Source organism: Pantherophis guttatus, chromosome 5 (genome assembly GCF_059756535.1).
Source record: "Pantherophis guttatus breed Tessera chromosome 5, ASM5975653v1, whole genome shotgun sequence".
Classification (NCBI taxonomy): Eukaryota; Metazoa; Chordata; class Lepidosauria; order Squamata; family Colubridae; genus Pantherophis; species Pantherophis guttatus.
Genome location: NC_142067.1, coordinates 90871653 through 90898048, shown reverse-complemented (window position 1 = coordinate 90898048; position 26396 = coordinate 90871653). Strand labels below are relative to the sequence as shown.

Here is a 26396-nt window from a genome sequence, read left to right as displayed (position 1 = left end):
ATGGTGGCGGCTATGTCGGAGAAGACTGATGTCAGCCAGCACACACGTAAGCAGCTCAAAAGTGACTGTCCAGGTGGCCCTGGAGTCAGTCACTATCTAGCGCCCCTAGCCACGATTCCATGAACCGATGGCTGGAATATGCCACAGGGAGAGAGCAAGGAGTAACCTTGCGACATACCACCACTCGTTGGTGGTATGAGGAATCGAGGAAAATGCTTCCAAACCTCTCTTCCAGGCTCATTGGCGGCAAAGCGGCAAAATTATACTGTTTAAAATGCTGCAGCGCTTCAAAGGGTCACCCTATAGCTGATCGTTGGTGTTTCAAAGCCCTGAGGGCGGCAGCGGCCGAAATAAGCAATTCTGGAGCTGCTGCCAGGAATCGCTGTTTAAATTGGTGGTATAGCGTTCTGAGCCCTGTGCGCCATTTCGTTGGTGGTATAGGGCTCCAATCTCATCAAAAAGTAAAAAAACGGCCGTGCGAAGGGAGCAGCCCAAAATGGCAGCCGTCAGGAGCAAAGAAGAGGCCTGGTAGACCAGGACGCTCTGAAAAAGGTTGGGTAGACCGGTAGACTCAGTTAAATAAATAGCCTAGTGGACCGGTACCCTTGAAAAAATAAAAAGAGAAAAATAAAATTAAAAAGTCAAAAAACTGAAAATAAAGTAAGGGAATCGAACAGACCTGGGCTGAGAGCCAGATCTGCAAGAGATGTTTCTCTCAGGCTGACTGAGTCAAAACTGAGCCTCAAAGGGAGGAGCAAGGGGCGTGGTCAAAAAAATTATGACTCAGCCAACAGCAGATCTGACTGAAGCAACCCATGTCTAGATGATGCCACAGCCATCAATGGAAAATTCCTGAGGGAGCCATAAAAGGGACATAGTTCCCCACTCCTGTAGCAAAGGTAAAATAGCTTAAAAAGAGACTTGTTCTCTTCTCTGGAATGAATCCCTCCTAACTTCATACCATACTGAGCCTTCAAGCTATACTGAATTAATTTGACAGAGACCTTCTTGAAAAACAGCATTATCAGGTAAGTATGTATGATATGATTGTGAGTGCTGCTGGTTTTTCTAAGACAGGGTGGGGAACCTTGACTTGTGGACTTCAACTCCTGGCATACTGGCTCAGAAATTCTGGGAGTTGAAGTCCACAAGTCACAAAAATCATTTTGCTTGTACTCATTTATCATTGCTACAGTTATTAAAGAATTGCTTCCTTAAATCACAAGACAGATTATACTGTATGTATGGTTGTTTTTAGTAAATAAATTGGTCACTTAATATAATACTTTGAAATACTTTGAAATGTTTTGGGGTTATTTTTATGTATGTGTTCTTTAGTTTCATGGTGATGACAGCACTTATAAAATTATTATGTTTGCTTGTTCTATAACTAAGTTTTCTTAAATACATTTTAAAAAATGTTTGCTCTTATCATCTTTCTTGATATGCAGACATTTCTCCTTATTGACATGCTCAATCATTCTCCTCTACCACTAGAGCATATATCTAGATTTTTTTTCTCATCTTTTGCCTTTTCTCCCTCCCTATTTGTCTTTGATCTTGCCTCTAATCCTATTTAAATCCCCATCTTGTACATAAGCTATTTTAAACCCTGCATATTATTTTTCACACTATCATTAACTTCTACAGCTTTGTAATCTTAAAGCTCTATGCATCATTCTTCTCTGTTCTGCTTCTGCTGCCAAGTGCAAACAAAGTTGGCTAGTTGTTCTTCCAGTTTATTTTCTTTCTTTCCTACTACAACTGCACATTTTTGCCAGTATAAAAGACTGTTTACATAAGTCAATTTCTTCAAATGCTGGGTACAGTCATTTTCAGATTCATTCTTTAATCTTACCTGAATCATGTTATTTTTAAAGGTACAGGATTATGATAAGCCTATTTGCTTTGATGAGTTTTGGGAAATGAATAGATTAAAATCTATCAAATTGTAAAAATGAAAAATTGGTCTTCCCCCAGCTAAAAATTGTTAATCTATGACTCCATATAGCTTCATCAAAGTCATGATTGACAAAGAGAGAGCTCGGCCACTTGAAGGAATGGCAAGACTGATGATTGATACCTCCAGCCTTAGTATTCATCTCTAAACCAGATCACTAGAACTTCACTAGACTTGGGCTCTGACTAGTGCTATTGAATGCCAGGGTCAAATAGAGTAAGACTGTCCTCATCCATGATTTGATTGTGGATAAGAAGCAGTCTGGCATGTGTAACTGAGACCTGGATGAGAACCTAGATAGGATGCAGGAAATGGGCCTGGCAGTGGAATAGCATCTCTTTAGAAATCTATACATTTCCCACAGTGATCTTATTTAAATGTAATTATTTGAATTCAATTGACTTGGGGTTTTTTGCCCAATTCTGTCCTTAATTTTCAGAGTCTGGCTTTAGAATTGTGTATTAATATCAGTACGCACTTCTAAAATGTGTAATTTATATATATTTATTGTGTGGAGAAGACTGGTCTGAATCCAAAGGCATTTAGCAATATTAACTGAAAAAGAAGCAAGATAGACAGTGGGAAAGTTTGCATTTTGCTTTTTCTGAATACCAAGCACAGAATTCTTTCCCCTTCAGATAAATACAGGAATATTTGGTACTTGAGTTTTCAAAGATTCAAAACTATTAACATTTCAAAGACATAAAGAAAGCTTTTGAAGGCTGAAGAATTTCTGCAGGGACATACTCAGGGCATAAATCTTTTTGATGCAAAATCTCCTATGCTTCAGAATTTATTATGTTCTTATAGTGAGTGTGCAATAACAAATACTAAGGCACAAGGTAGGTTCGGGATATAATTACTAATTAGACCTCAAATCCCTTATGTATATGGGCAGGAATCATTGTACTATTTGGCAAAATGAAATTTAGTCTATGGACAGCCAGTTTGGTGTAGTGGTTAAAACATCAGTCTAGAAACTGGGAGAATGTTCTAGTGCTGCCCTAGGCACAAAGCTAAATGGGTGACCTTGGAATAGTCGCTTTCTCTCAGCGGTAGGAAAGAGACAATGGTAAACCATTTCTGAAATCTTGCTGAGAAATCTGCAGAGACTTGTCCAGCCAGTCTTGAAGAATCAGACACAACTGGAGCAGGAAAAAAAAAATCTCTATCACAGTAAAATGCAAAAATGGAAACAGATGAGACTAATAATAACTCTTCATAGAATAAATTACTGAAATTAAGGATTGCTCTTAGTAAGTGCAGATGCAATGTTTTATTATATAATCATAGTGTAAACCATGAGCGGGAAATTCAACAGACTTTGCTTTTACAAAAGGAGATACCTAATTGCTTGCCCATCCTAAAGAATCTGGAGTCAGATTCTTATGAGGCAGTGCTGCTTCTTGTTTTCCTCCTTGAAAGGAAACACATAATTTCAAAAATATAAAGGATATGAATGCAAATTACAATACTTCTTTTGAAGTAAATGATGGATTTTTGTAACAGGGCAAAGAGAGCTATCCATTAGAAGAGTTTTTATTCTGGAATGAATGAATATAGGTATATTATTCCTTTGTATGTGCACATGCAGTTTCAAAGATATGCAGTAAAGAAAAAGCTGCACACCTAAATTACACATTAATTTAACTATCATTGTCTTCTTTTCATCATTTACTATCATTTGGTCAGCTAAACCAAAGCTCTGCAAAATGTAATGAGAACACTATTTCAGCTTCTGAAAGCAAGGAAATAAGTATTTGCATGAGCTGAAGATTTACAACACAGTTCAAAAACTACTCCCACATTCAGGAACAAAATACCTAAAATTGTGTGTTCTAAACGTATTTGTTCCATTAATTTTTTGTAAGTCAAGAAAACTAAAGTGATAGATACAGAGGAAAAGGAGAAGAATGATCCAATTCTTCCATTTAGAACAACATCCCTAAATGAAATCAATGTATTTTGCAATTAAAGAACACTATGTCTAATCTTAGCATTTTCTGGATGTGCTGTTTTTAACTTTCAGAATGCTGAGCCATTGCTGCAAATTACAGGAAGTGAAGTGCATACAGTACATTAGGAAGGCACCAACTGTGGGATCCTCAGTGAAACATACTTGTACACAGCTACTGAAGTTCCAAATGAACTGTGAAGTTCCTATTATCAAAACTGGGCTTAGACTAGTATTTCCTAGAAAGCCATCTTTATTTCCCCCTGGGTTTACAGAATAAACCTCTTCTGGATCTACAAAAACATTTTAAACAAAGTGTGATTTTATTGTGATTCAAAGAAAAAAAGCAAAAGACCGCTGGAGATTAAGGTACCCCTGGGTGTAGTCTAAAAACAATGTCTATACTTCAGCCAACAGATCATGACCCTGGCTGGTTGTTTCATTCCATTAAGGTTTAATGCTACTTTCCACAATACGTTTTTGCCCCAGTGTTTTAGGACTATTATTCATCATATGCGACTTCAAATAATAACTAGAATAAGTGATAAATTTTCTGCAATAGCTTTACCAGCATGAACTGAACTGTAACATTATGTGACCTAAGCTGTTGAACTATGAAAATACTAATCAGTACAGTAAATCAAGGAGGAAAGATAATATGTAACTCATGCACAATATGTTTTCACAATGGGATACTATAAATCATGAACAAATTTACACCTCCCAAATGTACATTTATAGATACTTATGCCAATTTGTAAAGTATTCTCATTCCACACTGACACTAGACTTAACCCTTAACTTTTATTATCAGTCTTCTGACATATATGTGAAGAACGATGGAAAGATTCTTGTACTGCTAAGGAATAAAGAACTAAGAGTATACATAGGATATTTTCTAGCCATGCAAAGCAGATTTAATACACAAATAACACTACTAATAATGAAGAAATAGCACTTTTTATGCAGAAAATATTATTTTACCATTAGTTTCCTGCAAATTGATGCAATTGATTAAACTTTGGTTGTCATTTGTTTTTTAAAAAACATAAATTACAAAAATTGGTCAGTTTATGTTTCAAGAGATAAGATATGGTATTATTACCAAATTTAAAGAGAATTCTCTTCCCCCCACACACAAAAATTAAAATACATTTTTCATGTATACAAATGCAACTAGTCTAAATGAGAAGGATGCCAATGGGGATTATTAATCTAATAATTCAAACTCAAAAAAGAAACATAGAGGTATGGAAATGGGAAAATGTCTGTGGACATCAAAGCTGGAAAAAAAACCTTGAATTTTACATTTAATACAATTACTATAATTTTATGTACTATAGAAAAAGATTAATTTTTATTCATAAATAGTGAAGCTTGCATTCAATTGGCTTATTTCACTAATTTGCTTATAATGAGGAAGTACCTTTAGTTCATTTATCCTTAATGACTAATATATCTACGAGACTGCCTTCTGCCACCAGTAGCCTCTCACCGACAAGTACACTCCCATAGAGAGGGTCTTCTCAGGGTGCCGTCGGTCAAACAATGTCGACTGGCGGCCCCCAGGGGGAGAGCCTTCTCTGTGGCGGCACCTGCCATCTGGAACGAGCTCCCCCCGGAGATACGGAGGATCCCGGATTTGCGCACTTTCTGCCATGCCCTCAAAACATTCTTATTCCAGCAGGCTGGTCTGGCCTAACCTCCCTTTTAAATGCTTTTAAATTTGTTTTATAAATTGGGATGTTTTTAAATTTGTTTTGGGCCAAAGTATTTAATGTATTTTTAAATGTTTTTTTAACGTTTGTATTATGTGTATTTTATCTTTTGGCTGTCCACTGCCCTGAGTCCTTCGGGAGTAGGGCGGTATATAAATTAAATAAATAAATAAATGAATGAATGAATGAATGAATGAATGAATGAATGAATGAATGAATGAATAAATAAATAAATAAATAAATAAATAAATATCAGGGAGTTTGATTAAATCACCAATAATCAGTAATTATAACTGTAGTTGTTATGGTGTCTTCTTTTACAGTAATGAGATTAACAAGACCAAGCAAAGATGTAGAAAGATGACAGATGCAAGAGAGAGAGAGAACAAATTAACTCCATAATCAACATGTAGCAAAATGTTGAGCTCTGGGCAGACAGATGAATAGAGAGGTTTAAGTGTAACAAATTAAAACTAATACTTGCCAGAATTACTGTCAAATGGCAAGTATGTTCAAGAAATCTGGTCTAATGCAGAATATAACTGATAAAGAGAAACTGTTGACAAGAGGAGAAGTGCAAAATGACATTTCAAAGCTTCTCCCAAATTTGTTTAAAAGTCCTATAGGCATACACCGCATGCAAACATAAAATAAATAAATCTGGACTATTTACTTTATATAAAACGTTATAAATATTTTTGAATACTTTATTTTTTCTGAAGCCTGCTTATATAACATTTTTATTTCTTTGATCTTCTCTTCAGCCTTCCTCCTGCAAATCTTCTCTATGCAAACTCCCATTTCTTTTTAGTATATTTTAATCTGAAGGTAGTTATAGAACGACTGGCCCTCTCTATTCTGCTAATAAATACTCTTCAGTGGGTGGGAGGGATTAATAATATTAGGACAAAAAATTGCATACCTGCTTTGTAAATCATTAAGATGTAATTCACCTACATAATGGGTGGCTGATGACAGGGTGACAATCCGAGCATTGTGGCTATGTGTTCCTGATTGCTTCAGTGTATCCAAGAGGAGATTTGTCAACAAGAAATGTCCCAAGTAGTTAACACCAAGATGCTCTTCAAACCCATCCTCTGTCTTCTTTTCGGGTACCAGCATCACTGCAGCTGAAGAGTTGAACAATAAAGTGAACTTTGGTGGGTACATGCCTGATTTTGTTTCACATAGCCAAGTAAAATGTAAGAAAATCCCTGTATTCTTTTCCTATGGCATCCAATGTACCGTATTTTTCGGGGTATAAGATGCACCTTTTCCCGCGTCTTATACACTGAATGTAGCCCCGCCCACCCACTGGCCCCCACCCTTTGGCCTCTGCCTCGCAGCAGTTACCTCCTTGCAAGCAAACAGCAAGAAAAAACAGCTCCTTTCAGCTTCAGCACAGCCTAATTAGCACAAGTTGATTGGATCGGCCTCCTGACTCTCAGCTGATTTGCTCTCAGCTGTTTTGTGCAGGGCTCTGCTGCTTGCTGCAAAGAGGTAAATTGCTGGAGCAGATTTTTTTTTCCTTGTGCTAATCAAGCTATGCTGAAAACGAAAATGAAAGTAAAGCAGGCTGTTGGCTGTTTTCTGCAAAGAGGCAAAATTGCTCAGAGGCAGAGGGAGATTTCTTTTTCTTCTTTTCCTCACCAAAAAAGGTAGGTGCGTCTTATACTCTGGTGCGTCTTATACTCCGAAAAATACGGTATCTCACAGAAAGTCCATAAACAGGACATCCATAAATCAGCAGCATCTCCTTTTCAACTATCACAGTATCACAATTAAAATAAGGCATACTATGTGACATAAAATTTAAAATAGAAGGTTAAAGTATGTACAAATTAAACAGATCTTGCCCAGAAACTAGCAACATTGTGTTCTGTCATCCATTAAGTCAAGTGTACACTATTGAGGCAACAAAGAGCAGGTATACATGCAGTGTTGTTGTCTGCATGTCACCACAATCGCAAAGAGCAGAAGCAACTGGATAGCCCCATTTGTTCAGAGTATCTCTGGATCTTGTTGTATTATGTGCAGTCTATTCAATGATTTCCTTACTTCCCAGCTTTTTTCCCAGTAGAGATTCATCAGGGGTATAAAAAGTCAATTTCTACATATAGAAAATAACTGACCAAGACTATCTCTACAGAAAAACAAACAAAAGCTAAAGCTAACAAACCAACAGAGAAATGGTGGATTTGTTTTATGCAGGAGGAAGGCAATTAAGAAAAATATTTCTCTAAAAATTCATGACTGAATTTGCAGCAGTTTTATTCTTAGATGTATATATTTGTTTGTGGTGAGAGAACTCTCAAGATTAGACCTCTAAGGTGACCTGATTATTTGTTCTGGAAGTAACTCAAATGCTAACACCTAGCATTTTTATAAATTAAGCAATTAAAGATTCAAGTGCCAAATATGGAAATTAATTTAAAGATGTAGCAGAAATATTCATTATTTTTATTCTTTGAAAATGCAGGATATTTAGAGAGAAACTTAGTGACTGTAATGGAATGTGTGGGTGACCTTGGGGATAAATAAATAAATAAATAAATAAATAAATAAATAAATAAATAAATAAATAAATAAATAAATAAATAAATAAATAAATAAATAAATAAATAATTTTATTTCTCCCGAAGGACTCAGGGCGGTGTACAGCCTATTAAAAGCACAAAGACAGACATCAATTAAAAATAATTAAAATTCTTAAATAATTTCGGCTCAGATTTAAAACCCCAAAAATTTAAAACACCTAATTTAAAATCATTACATTGATAGCCCAGCCTGGCGGAACAGCAGGGTCTTGAGGGCACAGCGAAATACACGGAGGTCGGAGATCTTACGCATTTCCGGGGGCAGTTCATTCCACAAGGCAGGGTCTCCCACAGAGAAGGCCCTCCCCCTGGGTGTCGCCAGCCGAGATAACTTGGCCGATGGCACCCTGAGGAGACCCTCTCTGTGGGAGCGAACTGGCCAGTGGGAGGCTATTGGTGGCAGAAGTCGGTCTCAAAGGTACCCGGGTCCTATGCCATGGAGCGCTTTAAAGGTTGTGACCAACACCTTGAATCACACCCGGAAGACCACTGGGAGCCAGAATGAGAAGAAGACATGCTGTCTAGGAAACAATCAGAGAAGAGAGGCAGAAACCCCCAGTAGTTTAAGAACTGGAGGGGGGGACTAAGAGAGGACTTACCCTAATGAATCAGGCAATTAAAAGTGATATGGGAATTTGTACTTTCAGACCTGCAAATTCCTATTAATGTAACCTTACAGTTACATTAGTTTATCTAGTTGTGTGTCTTGTCTGGTTTACCTGGGAGAGCTGACAATAGCCCAGTTGTTTAAATCAGGCTTCTCAGTATGGTTCGTGGGGGGGGGACCCCAAAACATCCTCAAATTGTTGGAGTATCTGGAAACTGCTTTTAATTTATTGCAGTTGTATAACAAGTCTGTACGGTAGTTTAATATCATTGAGTAATGTGTTTTCAATTACAATATGAGAGGATACACCCAGTGAAGCTGGAATCTGAGAGCAATATATAAATGTCACAGATGAGCTTTTCATAACACACAGGCTGACAATGCCCAGAACAGCAGGGTTATGCAAGATACATTCTAATATGCACGATGCAGGCACTGGAGCAATGCAGCATTTAACTTCTTAAAGGCAACCTTATTCTATACACTTGATCAGCAGCTAAAACCAGTGGTGGGTTGCTACCGGTTCACCCTGGATTGGGCGAACTGGTAGCGGTGGCGGCGGGAGGCTCTGCCCACCTACTTGGACGTCTCTGTGCATGCGCAGAAGCATCGCTTGCACATGCGAGCGAGCGCCCACCAGCGAACCGGTAGTAACGGGATTTGAAACCCACTACTGGCTAAAACTATCTAAGGTATGATTCCTGGCCATGATCGGCCATACGTTCAGTTGAGTCATGTATTTTCTTTCCCAAGCTTTCAGTTTGCAAGGCAGATTATAGTTTTGGAACTAGTGGATATCCTTCAGATATCAATTTCTCAGACATATTTTGTTTACTTTTTATATACTTCCCTTGGTTGCCCTGATTGACAATCAGATTTTTCAATGTTACACTGCTGAAACCCAGGTCTATCAGATTTTAGACCTGAGATCTGGTAGTCATTATGTAGTCCGTAATGATGGCGTGTTATTAATTATGACAGAATAGTTTATCAATATTCCGCCTTGGAGATTCACTTGTGAATTACAGATGAAAATAAACAAGAAGTATAATGTTGTATTCTGGCCTGATCTTTGTCACCGAGCCTGGCAAGCAGAAGCACCAAGTTTCTGCTGCCCGCAGTCTTGACTGATGTTCAATTGACCTTTATACCCATGAACTAATCTTACAGTGAGGACTGCAAATGTCCATCTTACACTTGAAGCTTTATTGGTCATAAATTAGCTTATGCATAGATTATTGCATTAGGATTCCTGATTCCTTTTTCCAATTCTATTTGGACTGTTTTGGATATTATATTATCCATGTTATTCCTATGATTCATAATATCATGAACTCTTTACTGGCTTCCTATCTGTCAAGCCCCACACAGGTGGGTCAGATCAAGGATGCAAGATTACACATTTCTTGAATGCCCCTTTGGTAATAAATACAGAATCTTGGGAACTACAATTTAATTAATAGTGAAAGTGAAGTCTCTTTGAATAACTTGAAAAGCTTCTTCTCAGCTTTCTTAATATGAATTGTCATTTCTAAGATAAAGTACCAATGGATTTCCCTTTTATTGGTTGTCTACATGTAGTCTTCTTTCCACTGTTTTCCACAACCTCTCACAGTATCTGAACTAAGCTATGTTCAAACTTGTCTTTGGAATCTTCCATTTGCCAAAGTTCAGATATGGGTCTACTCTTTTTCTTTCTACGCTCATGCTCATCCATCATGTTCTTCTGGTTGATCATCTTTCTGTTTCTTCTTCCAGGGCATTGGTTTCCAGTTCTAGATTAAGGGATCAGGACCTTGACTCATGATTCTGAAATAAGATCCATCCTTCTCTTTACTTCTGTGAAATTATAATGTCCATTATTTCTCCAAGTTGTATGGAGCTAGTCTAATTTTCAAGTTACTATTTGTTTTATATTAATTATGGATATACATGCATTCTGCAGTATTACAGAGCATTAGTTTAAAACTGCATGATCATTATTTAATTGTAAATATTAGTTTTACTGATTGGATAAATTAATTTTATAGAATAAAATTTTATACCAGGGATTTTTCCCCCCTGAACTGCATTGTTCCTTGGTAAAAGTGCATAATAAAGAAATATTATAAGTGTTTTTGTTTTGATTTTTTTTCTGCCATATTTTTCCATAGCAGATGGAAAAGAGATGCCAAGTACTAAATTTCAGTAATAGCACAAGAAAGCTTTTTGCTAGTAAGTGCCAGAACTATGAAATTTGAGGTTGATCAGCCAAAAAACTGCAATGCAGATAATGAAACAAGTAAGGGTAGTAAGTTTGAGGATTCAGAAATAACAGGCTCAGGTCAAGTTGTTTATTTATTGTAGCAAAGTTATATAGCTGAAGATATCTGATCATGTCCTTTAGCTCATCAACAGCCTAGAGCCAGGTGTGTAGCATTTTCTAGGCCTTTAAGGTCTCAGTTCAAAGTATTTGGGTTCTTTAGCTATCTTTTTATATATTTTTACAAGAGAGGGAGTATAAACATTATCTGGAGGTGATTTGGTGACATTCTTTATCTGGCCTGGTCACAATACAGATAGTTGACCTACTGCCAGAGGTGTTTTTAAGACATTATCTTGTGCTCCAACACACAACCTCCAAAAATTATCTTATGACTTTATCTTGTAAATAACATGGAAACCCAGGCAGTTGACCCTCTGCCAAAGATAAGCTTACATGGCACATTATTTCCATTATATCCTTGTTTTCCTTCCCTTCTACAAGTGTCAAATTAGGAAGCTGATGTTTTTCTCATTATCTTAATTATTACAAACAGAATATACATAAAAGGCTTAAATTGAAAGTGATTACATACGAATTACAGCAGCTTGTTAATTAACTCTTCTAACTATTTGCATGGGATGTGGAGGAATTTACAATATAATGCTGCTATTTGCACAGTTTTCTACGTAAAGTCCAAGTATAGGATAATATTTTAATCTAAATTTTTCAAATGAGAAAAGGTGCACTATATCACTATATTGCTTCATCAATTCTTATGCAGTGATATTACTACATGAAAAAAACCCAGTGATTTTTAGTACCACTATTTGATATGATCTGTACAATGTAATTAGAGTGTTGTTTTGTTTCTTGCAACTGCCTTTAATTTTTTTTCCTGCCTGCTGGTTTAACCTAGGTGAGATAACCTTTTTGAGGAAAAAAAAGCAGATATATAATGATCCCATAGAGCACTGAGAACCATTCTACATCTTACAGCTGCAAAATACTTACAAACATATTTTTACTTATTGAAGGGCATCTGTTGCTTCTAGAGCTGGTGACTATATCTGGTTGTCTTGGATATGACAACACACGCCCAATTGATTTTTAAAACAGTATTAATGGAGTTAGAGGGAAGACAGAAAAAGTGAGTTTCAAACCTTTCATCTTTTCAAATCACCCTTCTTTTGAATTTAAATGAAAATTTCTCTGACCAAAGAACTTTCCTCTCCCAAGGCCTGTTTATTTGTTTTTGTAAGATTATTCTAATTAGATTTTAGAAGAAAAAAATGAGTATACTGGTATTGACTGATTATAATAGAACTGATATGCTAATTGGCACACAAAGCAGATGAGATGAACATTACCATGAATCACATGATTGGATATTAGCTGACGTTGACATCCATGGTTTCATACAAATAATGAGTAAGACAAAGGTCTACAGTTTGTTTGTATGACTAGCACTAACCTACATTACAATTAAACATTTATTATTCCCTTTGCCTAAATGGAGGGCCAAGATCATCCCAGCTATTACCAAAGTTGCTACCAGTACTATTGTAAATTAATGCTGCAAGAATCTTGGTTATTGCCACAAGGTAAAAAGAAAAAAGAAAATGTGTAAGAAAATGGAAAAATGCCAGGTCAAATTGCATACAGCCTAACACCTGATACCTTAAGACATGGCTGTCAAACTCAAGGCCCGTGGGCAGGATCCGGCCCGTAGGGTGCTTAGATCTGGCCTGCGGGCCCACCCTGGAAACAGCAAAGGACCAGCCCGCAGTGCCTCTGCCAGCGAAAACAGAGCTTGCAAGGACTCTCCAGAGCTTCGTTTTCGCTGGCAGAGGGTTGCAGCAGGCCATTGCAGCTGAAAATAGAGCTCGGGAGCCTGTTTTCGCTGGCAGAGCACTTGGGCCACCACAGGCAACCCCAATACGAGTGATGTAGAGTTGGCCATACCCACCCCGGCTCCCCAAGGTCAAACACATGCCTTTAAAAATGTTTCCCAGATTAAACGCCAAGGAAATGTTCTTTCAATTACTTCGCCTCATTAAGACACAGCATTTGCCACACTTTTGTCTTCTGCTTACAGACACAGCATTTGCCACACTTTTGTCTTCTGCTTACTCGTAGATCCTAAAAGAATGAACTTCTACAACAAAAGCTGTTTTTAAAGTAACAATAATTGTGCAATATTTGTTACCAAACCCACCGTCATTATTTTTTCTTGGATACCTCTAGGTTAGGAAAACCATTGCAGTAACACTATTCCTATTTACAAAACGGATCTTTAGAGGTTGAATTAGAATTTTAAATTTTCTAAAAAATTGGACAGTATTCAGAGACTATGTTCTTCAAGCAAGTACAAACAAGTAAAATTCCAATAGTTGTTGATCCTTTCCTCATCTAGCATATAGTCATGTGGAGAGGAAGTTTTAGTCCAAAACATTTTGAAGGTGCCATGTTTAAAAATTCTGTTATTCTGTTAACAGATTGATTTAGAACCAGGAATGGCATCATACAGTATGTGGGTTTTACTTTTAAAATCCTTGTTTTGATAGAACTGCCATTTATGTGCAATTTGCTAATTTAGCTTAGTGAGTTTGATTTCAAAAGACATTGATTAATATGACATTAACAGAGAAAGTAAGGCAGCAGCAAAAATGTTTATGAATAATATGTATAGTGTACATCAAGACAGACTTTATTTAGACATTATTCTTCTGCCATTAGAGTATATGCAAGCAGAAATCAAGATTCTGAGGTAATTCATATAATTATACATTTAATTCTGGCAGCCTATAGACTATTGATTAAATTATGTATTTTAAATTATTTATTTGTTACATATGTTCTGTAGCATTCAATCATAATTACCCTAAGTGCTGTAGCACACCATGGAGAACATACAATAAATTATAATACTTTGTTTATTGAAATACAGTTAATTTAATTTAAATATCTTTAAATTAATTATAATAACAACACAGAAGCTATAACAGTAAGCAGACAGATTTAGGACTTCCCACACTTTTATTTCTGTGTTCAATGAACATTTTTTAAGCCACATTGTTGAAAACTTTGTAAGTACTTGGAAGAGGGTGCAGTTCTTCTTCTTGATGAGAAGGCATTCAAAGGGTGGAAGCAGCTGCCTATAGTGCCCATTTCTGAGTCCTCTCTCATTGTACTTCGCACAGGCAGATTCTATTTGACAAGGCAGTCTTGAAGATAACCAAGTTCCAAGCTATGTAGGACTTTATACGTAATCATCAGTACTTTGAACTGCACCAGAAACAAACCCTCAAATAATTCAATTCCACAATACTGATATCGTCAGACAATACAGGTTGTCTGTGTTAACACATGGGCTGGGCATTCTGCATTGGTTTCAGCCTCTGGCTGGTTCTCAAGGGCAGTCCCTTATAAAACATATTATGATAGTCTGTTCCTGAAGACACAAGGACATGAATGATTGTAGTCAGTGCTTTGTTTTTCAGGAATGGTTACAACTGGGCAAAGGCCCTTCCAGAAAGTTTCCACCTGTTGTTCCAGCAGAAGCTGAGAGTCCAAGAGTTCTATTAGATTCTATACCAGTTCTTTTGGGGCAAAACAACTCCATCTAAAACTAAAAAATGGCATTATCCAGAACCACTTAGCTTCTGCAATTACAGCCATTCCATTTTGCTAGGGTGAGTCTCAGCTTGATTCATGAATTTCACATTTCTTGAACACTCAAATGCAGAGATGTATAACATCAATGTATTATGATACTGAAGACCAAAATGTTGGAGAACCCCCCCCCCCCCAGTGACTTCATGGAGATATTTAATAAAATGGGGAGATGCTGAGCCTTCCCTTCATACATACTATCTGGAACCATCTACTTAGGAAAGAATATAATCATCTAAAAATGGTACACCCAATTTCCAATCCTCAGACGTGATCTAGAAGGATACATGGTTGATGGGATCATGGACTGCTGAAAGATCTAGCAGAACTAGTTATTCTTCCCCCACTGAAGCCCAAAGTAGATAAGGCATTATGGATTTAAGATGTATCTTTAGAGAAAGCAGAGCAAAAAGAAACCCATAGTAATACATAAATATCAATGGCAATAAATATTCTATTGCCAATGTGCCAAACATTCAGCAATATGTTAACTTAATTCATATAAAAATATGGTTGTGCCTTTTTAGAGAAAATAAATTATTGCCTGGCAGAACAGAAAAAAAAATATCAATTCTCCAAAGGAAAGAGACATCATATGTACTAAAAATGCCTAGCTTAAGAATATTTTGTAGTCTACCTTATAAAATAATTATCCTGTAGCTATTCTATGGAACTTTCCTATAATTCTCAGACAACAGCCACCCTGTCCCCCCAAAAAAGAATTACTCTTTATCTCAGTAAAACTGTTCTCTATCCCTTCACAGGCTTAGAACCAAACTAGCATGCTTGGTGACATCTGGGCACACCCTATATCTTTAAATCTCAAAAACAAGGGATAGAAATTACAATCAATGCATAAGCTAATACGAAACTAAAAATAGCACTCTACTTAAGTGCTTCTCTATCTAATATAATTACTGAAGCCAATATAAACCAGGAAGAATAAGCTTTTTAATTTGGATATTGTGGGTGCATTACTTTAAATCAGTTCTATATTCATTTAACTGTATTCAGTTTTGCAAATAATACAGTCTAATTTCTAAAGGAGCAAAGCAGAGAAACAAAGCTTATTTTTAATAATATAATAATGATTATATAAATACAAAGACAAGACAAGACGAATACAAATTAAGGAAAATATAAAAAGTAAAGAAAAAGTGAAGTGCACAAAGGTAGAAAAAAGAAAAGAAAGAAAGAAAAGGGATCTATAAAAGATGACTTCTCCTCCTCCCAAGTATAAACAATTTCAGTAACTTAACTAGTACTTCATTTTTTTTTTAAAGGCTCTTATTTCCAGATCTCATTCCTTATTAATAATGAAATTGTAAAAACTCATCATTCAGATTCAATCAGCAAAAGACTACTAAGAATTACCAGGAATAGCAATATGTATATTTTAACCTATCACTTTCACTAAGAAATAAAGCCCCCCCCCCCCCAAAAAAACACCCTTCTCCCTTCACTTATAAACAGATCTTTAATGTCTTGTCATTCAGTCCTGGGTCAAAAAGCTAATAGCTACTAGAATTCAAACGTATATTTTAGCCATGGTCAAATACATTGACTTCTATTTACATTTAAAAACTTTATGTTTAATCCTCTCAAGTAATGTCCCACAAGTTGATTCCTTATAAATTTCTCTTTATCTCCTTTCAGGATCAACTTCACTAGTTTTACACATCACTTGTAAATCCAACATAGGGAAGCTTTACAGATCATTATTTTGATTTATTATTTGTATGTCCCCTTTATTTTTATGATATTAGCTGGTCTCCAATGCAAATTCATTGTTACATCCTTTTCCATATTACTCTTATAATCTGACATTTTTTAAAAAAAAAATCTATTTTCAAATCCAGACTTAAATCAGCCTGAGTCTCTGTTTCATTCAGTAAGATCTGTTTTTTTCTATATTCTACGTTAAATCCATTTTTTTGGTATCTAAACAAAGTTCCCAAACAGCCTTAATTTGCTCTATTGTCAAATAGAATAGCTCCATTGTATTAATGGGTCTCGTTTCCTTTAATTGTAATCTTTAATTCTCTCTGTTTCCCTCTAGTCAACTTTCAAGCGCCTTTATTGTCATATATTTTCCAATCAGCAAAACTTTCCCATGGATGTTTTTGTACAGTTAATTTCAGAATTTTCATATATTCTTCTGTAAAGTTTTCAATGCCCTACAGAAAATATTCTTTCAAATCCATCCAACCCCTTAACGTTCTAGAATCAACATTACTAATCCCCCTTTTACTGTTTTCCAAACAAAGTTTACTTTTTTAATCTTTGAATTTACATAAAGTTTCTTTCCTTCAAGGTAGAAGGACATTTTTATGGTAGGATGGAACTTGACTTAATATCCAGAAAATCATTAATAAGCAACTTCAAAATATAATTAGGAGAGGAAATGGGAGAACCCTGTGTCCAGGGAGTTGCAGGGAGCCGATCTGTTAATCTGCTCCTTTTTTTTTGTTGTGATCATTTATCTTTAGTCCGCCATTACTTTCCAAAGTCTGTTGAAACCAAGCTTATTTTTTTTAAGTAATGTGTCATAAAAATACCCATAAATAATACAAATAATACTATAAATTATAGTATTATTTGTGAGATTAACTGTAGAGAATTGAATGAGTAGAGTTAAAGTTAAAATTAATTTTATTCTTATTCATGGTTTTCTAAAATTCAGAAATAATTGATAAATTGGTCCAGGCTTTTCCAAAAAGCATCAATCTAAAACACAACTTACTACCAGAATTAAAATCAAGAGATACATTTGAACAAACTAAAAGCTTAAGTATTAGTGTATGTAGGTGCAACAAAGGAAGAAAAAATGAAATCAAGTTTTACTAGCAGAAGAGTTACTTCTAATCAGAACAAATTATATTTCATTATAGACCAATTATTTACATTATTAGAAAACAAATATAAAGCAATTAATCTGTGGACTTCAATCAATGAGACAAAGGGTATTTTATGACTGATTATATGGCAGAATTCAATCTGGGTCAGTCATCGGGACCAGAGGTTGAATCTTCCAAGCTTTGGGATTCATGTTGGGAGTTTATCCTCAGCCCATCCTTATTGATTATATGATATAAATAAATATTTGTGTCAATAATTTAATAAACAGAACAATAATAATTACCAGCATTAAGAACAGATATGGAAGCATATAAATCTAGAAACTTAAATTATGCAGACACAGCAGAGCCCTCTTTACATACAGATATGTTTAAGGATTCACAGAAACAACTTCTTAATTTAATAGTTGTTTGACTGATTTATCCCTATTAATGACAAGCCTCATGACATAATCCCCACTACCTCTAATCAAGTTCTTGCAAAACACTTGCACAAATTAAATATCAAGTTTTGCCAGTTGTCTAAATCTGACACACATTCATTAAAATTTGTCTCCTTTTCTTTAGTTCTTTCTCTTATTAAGGAGAATAATTGGCGGGGATGACAAAAGGGAAGGAGTCAAGCATTCCCTTTTCTTCATCTGCTATATAAATGGTACATAAAGACACTATCACTTTCCAAAATCCCCAAAAAGTGGGTAGGAATTGCCAGTGAGGGCAGTTGTAAAACTGGAATTTGAGAAGGAAAGGAAGTTGTTCAAAATGTAGCAAAGGACAACATATAAACATTTAAACAAAATCTCTAAGGCCCAGGTAGAAAATCTAGAAAGTATTAATTCAAAGTCTTAGAAACTCCACCTTAATGAACTCATTAATAAGTGAAGGTCAAAGTTTTGTTTTATCCTTTTGTTAATCTTAACAGTAGTAGTAACAGCTTTAGACAGCAAAAAGCAAGATTACATGAGGAGTAATAGGAGTAATGCCTATGTCCATTTGTTTATTAAAGCAAGAAGAAAGAAAATCAATAAAAATGAAGGGCTTTTCATTTTAAAAAGCAGATCGTGCAATATTATTTTGTTTACTTATTACTATTTTAAAAACAGCATAAAATTGGTTCTTGAAGCAAAATGCAAGCCTGAAAATGCATAGAGGTACTCAGTTAACGACAATTCAAAATTATGACAGACCTCTCCAGAACTAATTATAACCTGGTTTTGAAATTCCAGTGGCCACTCGCCTAAGCTCATGTGATCATATTTTGGGTGCCTGGAAACAGGCCCTCATTTACAACTGTTTGCAGGGTCCTACTTTCATGTGTTCCTGATTTATGACCTACTTTCATGTGATCCTGATTTTAGCCAGAAACCAGTGTTTAGATCCAGTTTCCAGCAAAAAATACCCATCAGGTACAATGGATTTGCTTAATAACTGTTATGGTCATTTAACAACTTGCGCAAAAAAGTGTGTAAAACCAGGCAAGGCCATGGTTTTAGGCAAGTGACCTATTTAATGACCAGCAGGATTTACAATCATAATTTGGGCTCAAATTACAGTTGTTAAATTGAGGACTACTGTATTGAGGCCAGTCATATTTTGTTAGAATGAATTATTTTTCATGCTACAGTACTAAATATTCATATGTTGAGTAAATCAGAAACAAAAAGATATAGCAATGTAGTCCTGAAATATAATCTATATGATATATATTTCTCACTTTAAATCACCTGCATTATGCTTCAAAAACGTTTGAGAATTTTAATATATTATTGCTCTGAGGTTTATTTACATGGCCAAACTTGATTTGCTACAATTAAATCAATGAATCATGAACTTTTGTCTGGGAGATTCAATAATGCATAATTTAGAATATATGTTTGGACAAACTATATGCAATATCTGTTGATCACACTGCATGAAAAGTAAATACAATAGTTACTATAATACTAATCAATCACAGATGGCCGTATTCCAATAATTATGTTTTTATGGTTTGGACTAGTAGTTTCTCTCGCGGTAATTTCAGGAGGAGTCTGATAGCATCTTTTTGACTAACACATTTCAGTAAAAAGCAGAAGCTTTCATGACCTGCAGTTCACTTTATCAGATACTTTCTAACTAAAGGAAGAAAAGGTGGATTTTTGCAATCATCAACTAAAAAAAACCTCTCTCTTCCCATAATGCTAAGATAATTTCATGTTCTATTTTGCAATAAAGTTAAGATTTCACATTAGCATACATTATAGTTACCAGTATTTAGATACCTCAAAAACTAAACAAGTAAACAAAAAAATGAAGATTTGCAAAAGCAGTATAATTTTTTAAAAAATACTATACAATTGTGAATTTTAAGAAAAACATGCAGGACATTAATTATCTGAAAAAAGCTAAACATAACTGATAAAATTATTCCTATGTGTTTATTTTTTTCTACCTAAAATTTAGAACACACGGAGGGAGTCTAAGAAATGTCAAAAAATAGTGTGGGGAAAGTACCTAATTACATAAGAGATTAACATAAAAAGGTTCAGGAAAGTCAGTTATATTGCCACTAGTGACATAATTATGCTGCTAGGGCTATAAACGATTTTCGTTCAAGGAACATCATGGATTTGAATAGATGAACATTGATACATACATACATACTGATAATAATAAAAACTCACCATTATTGATCAGGACATGAAGTGGGAAATTCTTTGCCTTAAACTCTTTAACAAATTGATATATGGACTTCATGGAAGCCAAATCACAGTATAAAAATTCCACTGAAGGAGAGAGGAAAACAATTACAGATCACTGACAAGCAAAACAAATTTACATATATATATGTATGTGTGTATATTTTATAAAATTATAAATTATACACTTATACAATTTTCAAATTTATTTGAAATGTTATTTGTAGTCTTCCAATATTTCTGCAGCATGAAGTAGCCGTGATGGCGCAGTGGTTAGAATGCAGTACTGCAGGCTACTTCTGCTGACTGCTGGCTGCTGGCAGTTCAATTCTCACCAGCTCAAGGTTGACTCAGACTTCCATCCTTCTGAGGTCTGTAAAATGAGGACCCATATTGTTAGGACAATATGCCGACTCTGTAAACTGCTTAGAGAGGGCTGTAAAGCACTGTGAAGCGGTATATAAGTCAAAGTGCTCCGGCTATTACTTCAAGGATTTGTTTTTGTTTTTTCTTTAAATTTCATATTTTACATTTTATAATTAGTTTTACATTGTAAGCTGTGCATTTCTTTGATTATAGGAAAAAATTCAATTGTCTTAATAATGGCATATCATCGTCTTCATTTGAAACCTATATACAAGATGGGATATCAGTTTGGATAGAATATGACAAAACAGACTGGCAAAGGAATGAGGCAAGCCCGCTGATTTTGACCTATAAATCTTTGTACAATTTGTCTACTGGATTCCTTAAGAATAAGTCTATTGTTTTAGTGCAAGCAAACATGCTCATCATTCTTATTCTTAAAAGAAACCAAAGGGACATAAGCAATAAGCCAGTCTTTTGAGGTAGTCCCCTTGCTCTGAAATACTTTTCTCCAATACTTATCCCCTGATAATGGTTTTGTTATAGTCATTGCTCAGCAATTGACTTTTAATACTCTTGCTATGATTGTAAGCCATTTTGGGGTCCTGTTTTTCTTGGATTAATATCTAATTTATATCTATTGTACTTTCAATTTTATTGTAAAATCAGAGAATCTTGGGAGGAGAACAATATATAAATTCATGTATGTAAAATAAATAAATACTACAACTTCATAGTTTCAAAAGACAATCCATCTACCTCAGCCTAATATACTTCACATTTAAAGCTATGATCAAAATGTGCAAATCAGTCAAAACTCCTTTGAAGTAAGACAGCATGCAATGCAAATAATTAATAAACCTCTTACTTCTTTGTTCTAGGTACCCTTTGTGGGAGAAATTGAAAGTAAGCGGACTTCAAAATCTAGTGATATATCATCATAAATTGCACATTAGAATTAGATTGTAAAGCAGAGCCTACATTCAGCCAAACCTGAAAATTCTACTCTTCAAAATAAAGAACAATTAGGACTTTCAGAAGTACCCTATTTATAATTTGTAAAATGCCTACAGTATTATGAAATTCTTTATCAGTTACAAACAATTCTAAGCAAGATTCTTAAGTTTTCTTTGCTAAAGATTGTGGTGGCATGTAGCAGTGCATTGCACTCTATTATCCTGTCACTAAAATTCCCTGACAGGCAAACTGTTCTTCTTCAATGATAACACGGGTTTGGGAGAGAACTGGCAACACACTTTTCTACAAAACAGAAGTTTTTTCAGGATAAAGGATGCCATTGGTTTAGGTAGAAAAAAGGAAGACTTTCACCAGACTTTAAAAAGAAAGTTTGAGGAAGAAAAAGCATAGATAGCTGGTGAGCCAACATGGATTATAGGCAGTGTCAGTGCTGATTATTTGCTTGTTTTTCCAGGGAAGGCTGGGACAAGTCACCAAAAGTGTTTATGGGTTGAGTTTGGATAAGACCATTGAAAAAGCATGATAGCTGATGAGAGAGATGTCTTTCTTCAAGGCAGATGTTCTTTCCCAGATAATGGCTGAAGAGCAAACCAAGCCAGCCTGAGATAGAATGTCAGCCAGGGTAATTAACATTCTTGCGCAGCTCTAATAAGCTAAGGGATGGTTGAGGGGCCATATACTTAAATAGTCACAAGATTAAGCTAAAGACTTTGACACAAACACCTGACTTATATTTATTGTTGCAAATACCAATAAATCAATGCCACATTCCTACTACTTTATCAAAGGAAGGCAAAGGGATAAGGAGGAGGAGGAACAGGGGGAAGAAATCATGTTTAATGGATTATTGTGCACATTATTTCAGGTGTCTGTAAATGAAATCAAGAAATTTGCTTTTCTTTGCAAATAAACAAGCAAAATGTTCAGCAGGAGGATTTTGTGAGCTCTGCGTTGGATCATCTCCTATACCTTCTGTGTCATGATGCTGTCCTGATATCTCCCCAGAGACTCCCACTCTGATGATGTTCAGGAACAATTAATGTCCTGGTTGTTCTCAAATTTGGAAAGTGAAAAAACTTCAGCTCATGTTAGATATGGGTATTTTTTTATTTATATGTTTCTACTCATGATGCCTTTGTTTTTTAATTGTGAGTTAGGTGGCCTAAAAATTGTTTATTTGACAAATGTCAAATAAAACTTAATTTGTAAAACTTAAATCTCATCCAGTCATTGATATATACAAGATAGTCCTTGAGTTATGATAGTAACTGGGACTGGAATTTCTATCACCAAGTAAACTGGTCATAAAGCTTGATGTCACATGACTTATATCGCTTAGTGATAGCAATTCCAGAAATTCCCTTATGGTCATTAACTGAACTTCATCTGTTGCTAGCCCAGGACCCAACCCAAGTCAAGCTATTCCAGGCCTGATTTCTTTCAGACTGAAGTCATGCTTCTCTGTCCCCCATGGTAAGAGACTGCCTCCCTTCATTTTCCCTCAATTATTTTCTTCCATCTCTGCCTTTTGGCAGCTCTGCACGCTCCCTTCGGCTGCTTGCCACACTGTGGCTCAGGGCTTCTTGGTATACCATGGCTTTCTTGATTTCATTTACAGACATCTGATAGAAGCCTCTAAGCAACAGCACAAAGCTGTAGCCACTCCTGGAAGTCATCCCAGCTACCCAAACTTGTCCCAGTCTCCTCGCTACCCTGCACTCTGAAGACTCTGCTGCCCATGTGTAACCTTGGGAAGAAAGCCTCATGCAATCAGCAGCTATTTGCAGAAAGCCAGTCCAGGCATGCTTGGTCAGCAGCAGGAGCAAAGGTCAGCTATGGGGAGGGGGAGAGAAACTATAGATGGAGGATATATAGGTAGATGGGGGAGTTGAAGCATCCCTGACATTGTAAGTACGGGTAGGCTGCCAAGTGCTCAAATGTCTATCATGTCACTGTAGGGGCACTGAAATGGCCATAACTTTGGGAATCAGTTTTAAGTCCCTATGTTCAGTATCTCCATAACTTCGACCAGGATAGATGAGACTTCAGAATGCTCCATAAATTTATAAAAAGAGAGGAAGCTAAAAAGTATGGCAAATACACTCATTCAGGATCCATTCTAATTAAAACTAAATGCAATACAAGTATTTACACCTATGTGTAGCCACAACTAAAAGTGCTTGTGGTCTAGCATAAGTTTTTCTTGTTGTTTTTTGTTGTTCTTGTTGTTCTGCCTTATGATACTAGATTTGTCCAAGAATAGAAAACACTCAAATCTAAAAATGGAAATTCCAGCAACCACATGATGACAAATTATCTTCTGGTCTTCTAAATAAATTGGTTATTTCAGAATGTCATTTTCCTCACAGGCACAAATGTTTACCAGTATTATTTTTTATTTTGTATATTTTTATAGCATCTTTGATTATTATTTTTTTTGTCATTCTACCTAGGACATACTTTCATAAAAAGCACTACAATTTAATCTTTGCCAGGTACCAAGGGTGAGCAAACAAAATGTAGCTTCAGAAAAATATTCCCATTTCATCATGCTATGAATGTTGCCGCCAACCCATATAGATAAACATAGGGATATGATTCATTCTTGAGAATGAATTTAGAAATGTGTTGGATTTTTTTCTGGCTATTGTTGCCAAAATGTACATCAAGAACAGGGTCACAGATCATTCTTTTCATGCCAGTGACAACAATTTGGCAAAGAATTGACTACTAGAATATGCTTTTTGCAAGATAACTTTGAATGGAGACTGCTATATCCCAGTAGTGTCTTGTAGATTATAAAATACATCCATAAACATTTTATACATGCATGAAAGTTAGGGTTAGCCGGATTCACTTAATGACAACAGTCTCTTAATTGCAGTGACTAATTAAACAATTACAGCAAAAAGTTTATGAAATTGGACATGATTTACATAATGATTGGATTATTTAGCAACAGACGTTTTAGTTCGAGTTGGGATTGTAAATCGAAGACTACCAATATATTACTGATTGGGAGGTAAGATATAGCTTTCTTTGAGGAAAAACACATAAAAGTTGAGATTCAGTTTATTTGCCCACTTCATCTATAGAATTATAATATACACCGATCTTATATTTTTATCCTGCTTTTTATTTTATGCACACATACATACATTTATTTGTACTTGGTCAAATCATGCCTCCAAACACATTTAATATTCCTGCCTTCTATTTTTTCCACAACTACTATCTTATTGTTGGACTGAGAGGTTGTGAGTGATCCATAGTACCCAGATCGCCCTCATGCCTAAAGGACTTCAGTTTCCTGATATTTCTTTAAAAATTGAGGGGAGGGGAGAGAAACCTTATTTTCCATTCACCCTTTCTAATACAGGTCTCTCTTCTTTTAATAAAACAAGATTTCATCTAAACAATTCTGCTACAGGTAGTCCTCAACTTACAACCACAATTGAGCCAAAAATTTCTGTTGCCAAGCAAGACAATTGTTAAGTGAGTTGCACCCCATTGTATGACCTTTTTGCCACAATTGTTAAGCGAATCTTGCAGCTGTTAAGCGAATCTGGCTTCCCCCATTGACTTTGCTTTTTTTATTTATTTATTTATATGCCGCCCTTCTCCGGAGACTCAGGGCAGCTTACAAGGCGTTAAGCAATAGCCTTCATACTTTTGTATATTTTATACAAAGTCAGCTTATTGCCCCCACAAACCAGGTCCTCATTTTACCTATCTTAGAAACGATGGAAGGCTGAGTCAACCTTGAGCCTGGTGAGAATTGAACTCGCAGTAATTGCAGGCAGCTGGAAGCTAAGTACTACCTTTAACAGTAGCATTAGTCTGCTGCGCCACTAAGGCTATTGCTTGTCAGAAGTCAGCTGGGAAGGTTAAAAATAGTGATCACATGACTCTGGGACAATGCAACTGTCATAAATACATGCTAGTTGCCAAGCCAAGTGTCTGAATTTTGATCATGGGGATGCTGCAATGATCATAAGTGTGAAAACCAGTCATATGTCACTTTTTTCAGGGCTGTTGAAACTTCAAATGGTCACTAAGCGACTGGTTGTAAGTCAATGACTACCTGTAGTAATTCCATTAAAGCAATACATTATAAGAATATTTGCAACAGTTACCACTATGATGACTTACTGAAGCAAAAAAAAAAAAAAAAAAAAAAATTACAGAAGAGTACATACAGAACTTGTTCAGTTATGGTTTACTTCTATTCGAAAATCTGTAGACATTCCCACAGTCCATATCACACTATGAAATATAGTAAAGAACTAAACTCTTGGGTAAATAAATCACATATTCCCTAAAGAATATGTGATCTATGTAGCTAACATATGCATAACAACTTACGAAAATTATATGCAAAACATGAAATCATAGTCTCTCCTAATTAATTTGGTTTTATCCAAACAGTATTCACATGAAGTCCTTCAAGAAACTGCAAATTAGTCACCATTAAAATGACATCAGAGAACAGATGAGATTAAAATTTTACAGGAAATTTCAGATCACTTTAGAATCTGTACATTGAGACAATATTAAAGAAAAAAAATCAAGCTAGTAGCATGTATTTTGGAAGAATTAATATTCGTCAAAGGCATTTCTATTGAGTGAAATTACTATTGGATAGTGTGTATAATACAATGAATTGGTGTTTAGGGTTGATATGAAAATGAATTTGGCAACAAATGTCACCACATTACAGTATCTACTGCTTATATTCAAGAGTAGCTTCAACCACTCATTAG

General features: G+C 35.5%; 1 protein-coding gene across 4 annotated transcripts in view; it reads right to left on the bottom strand.

The window, feature by feature from the left end:
• The window catches only part of DHRSX (dehydrogenase/reductase X-linked), a 122119-nt gene that overhangs the window by 34350 nt on the left and 61373 nt on the right, over positions 1-26396 (bottom strand). For 3 of the 4 annotated variants that reach the window (XM_087895303.1, XM_087895300.1, XM_087895302.1), the window contains 2 exons: positions 20275-20376; positions 6555-6762 (listed from right to left, as the gene is read on the bottom strand). In XM_087895303.1, the coding sequence (XP_087751429.1) occupies positions 6555-6762; positions 20275-20376 (310 nt within the window). The remainder of the gene's footprint in view (positions 1-6554; positions 6763-20274; positions 20377-26396) is intronic. The other variant, XM_087895301.1, reaches the window with a different exon arrangement.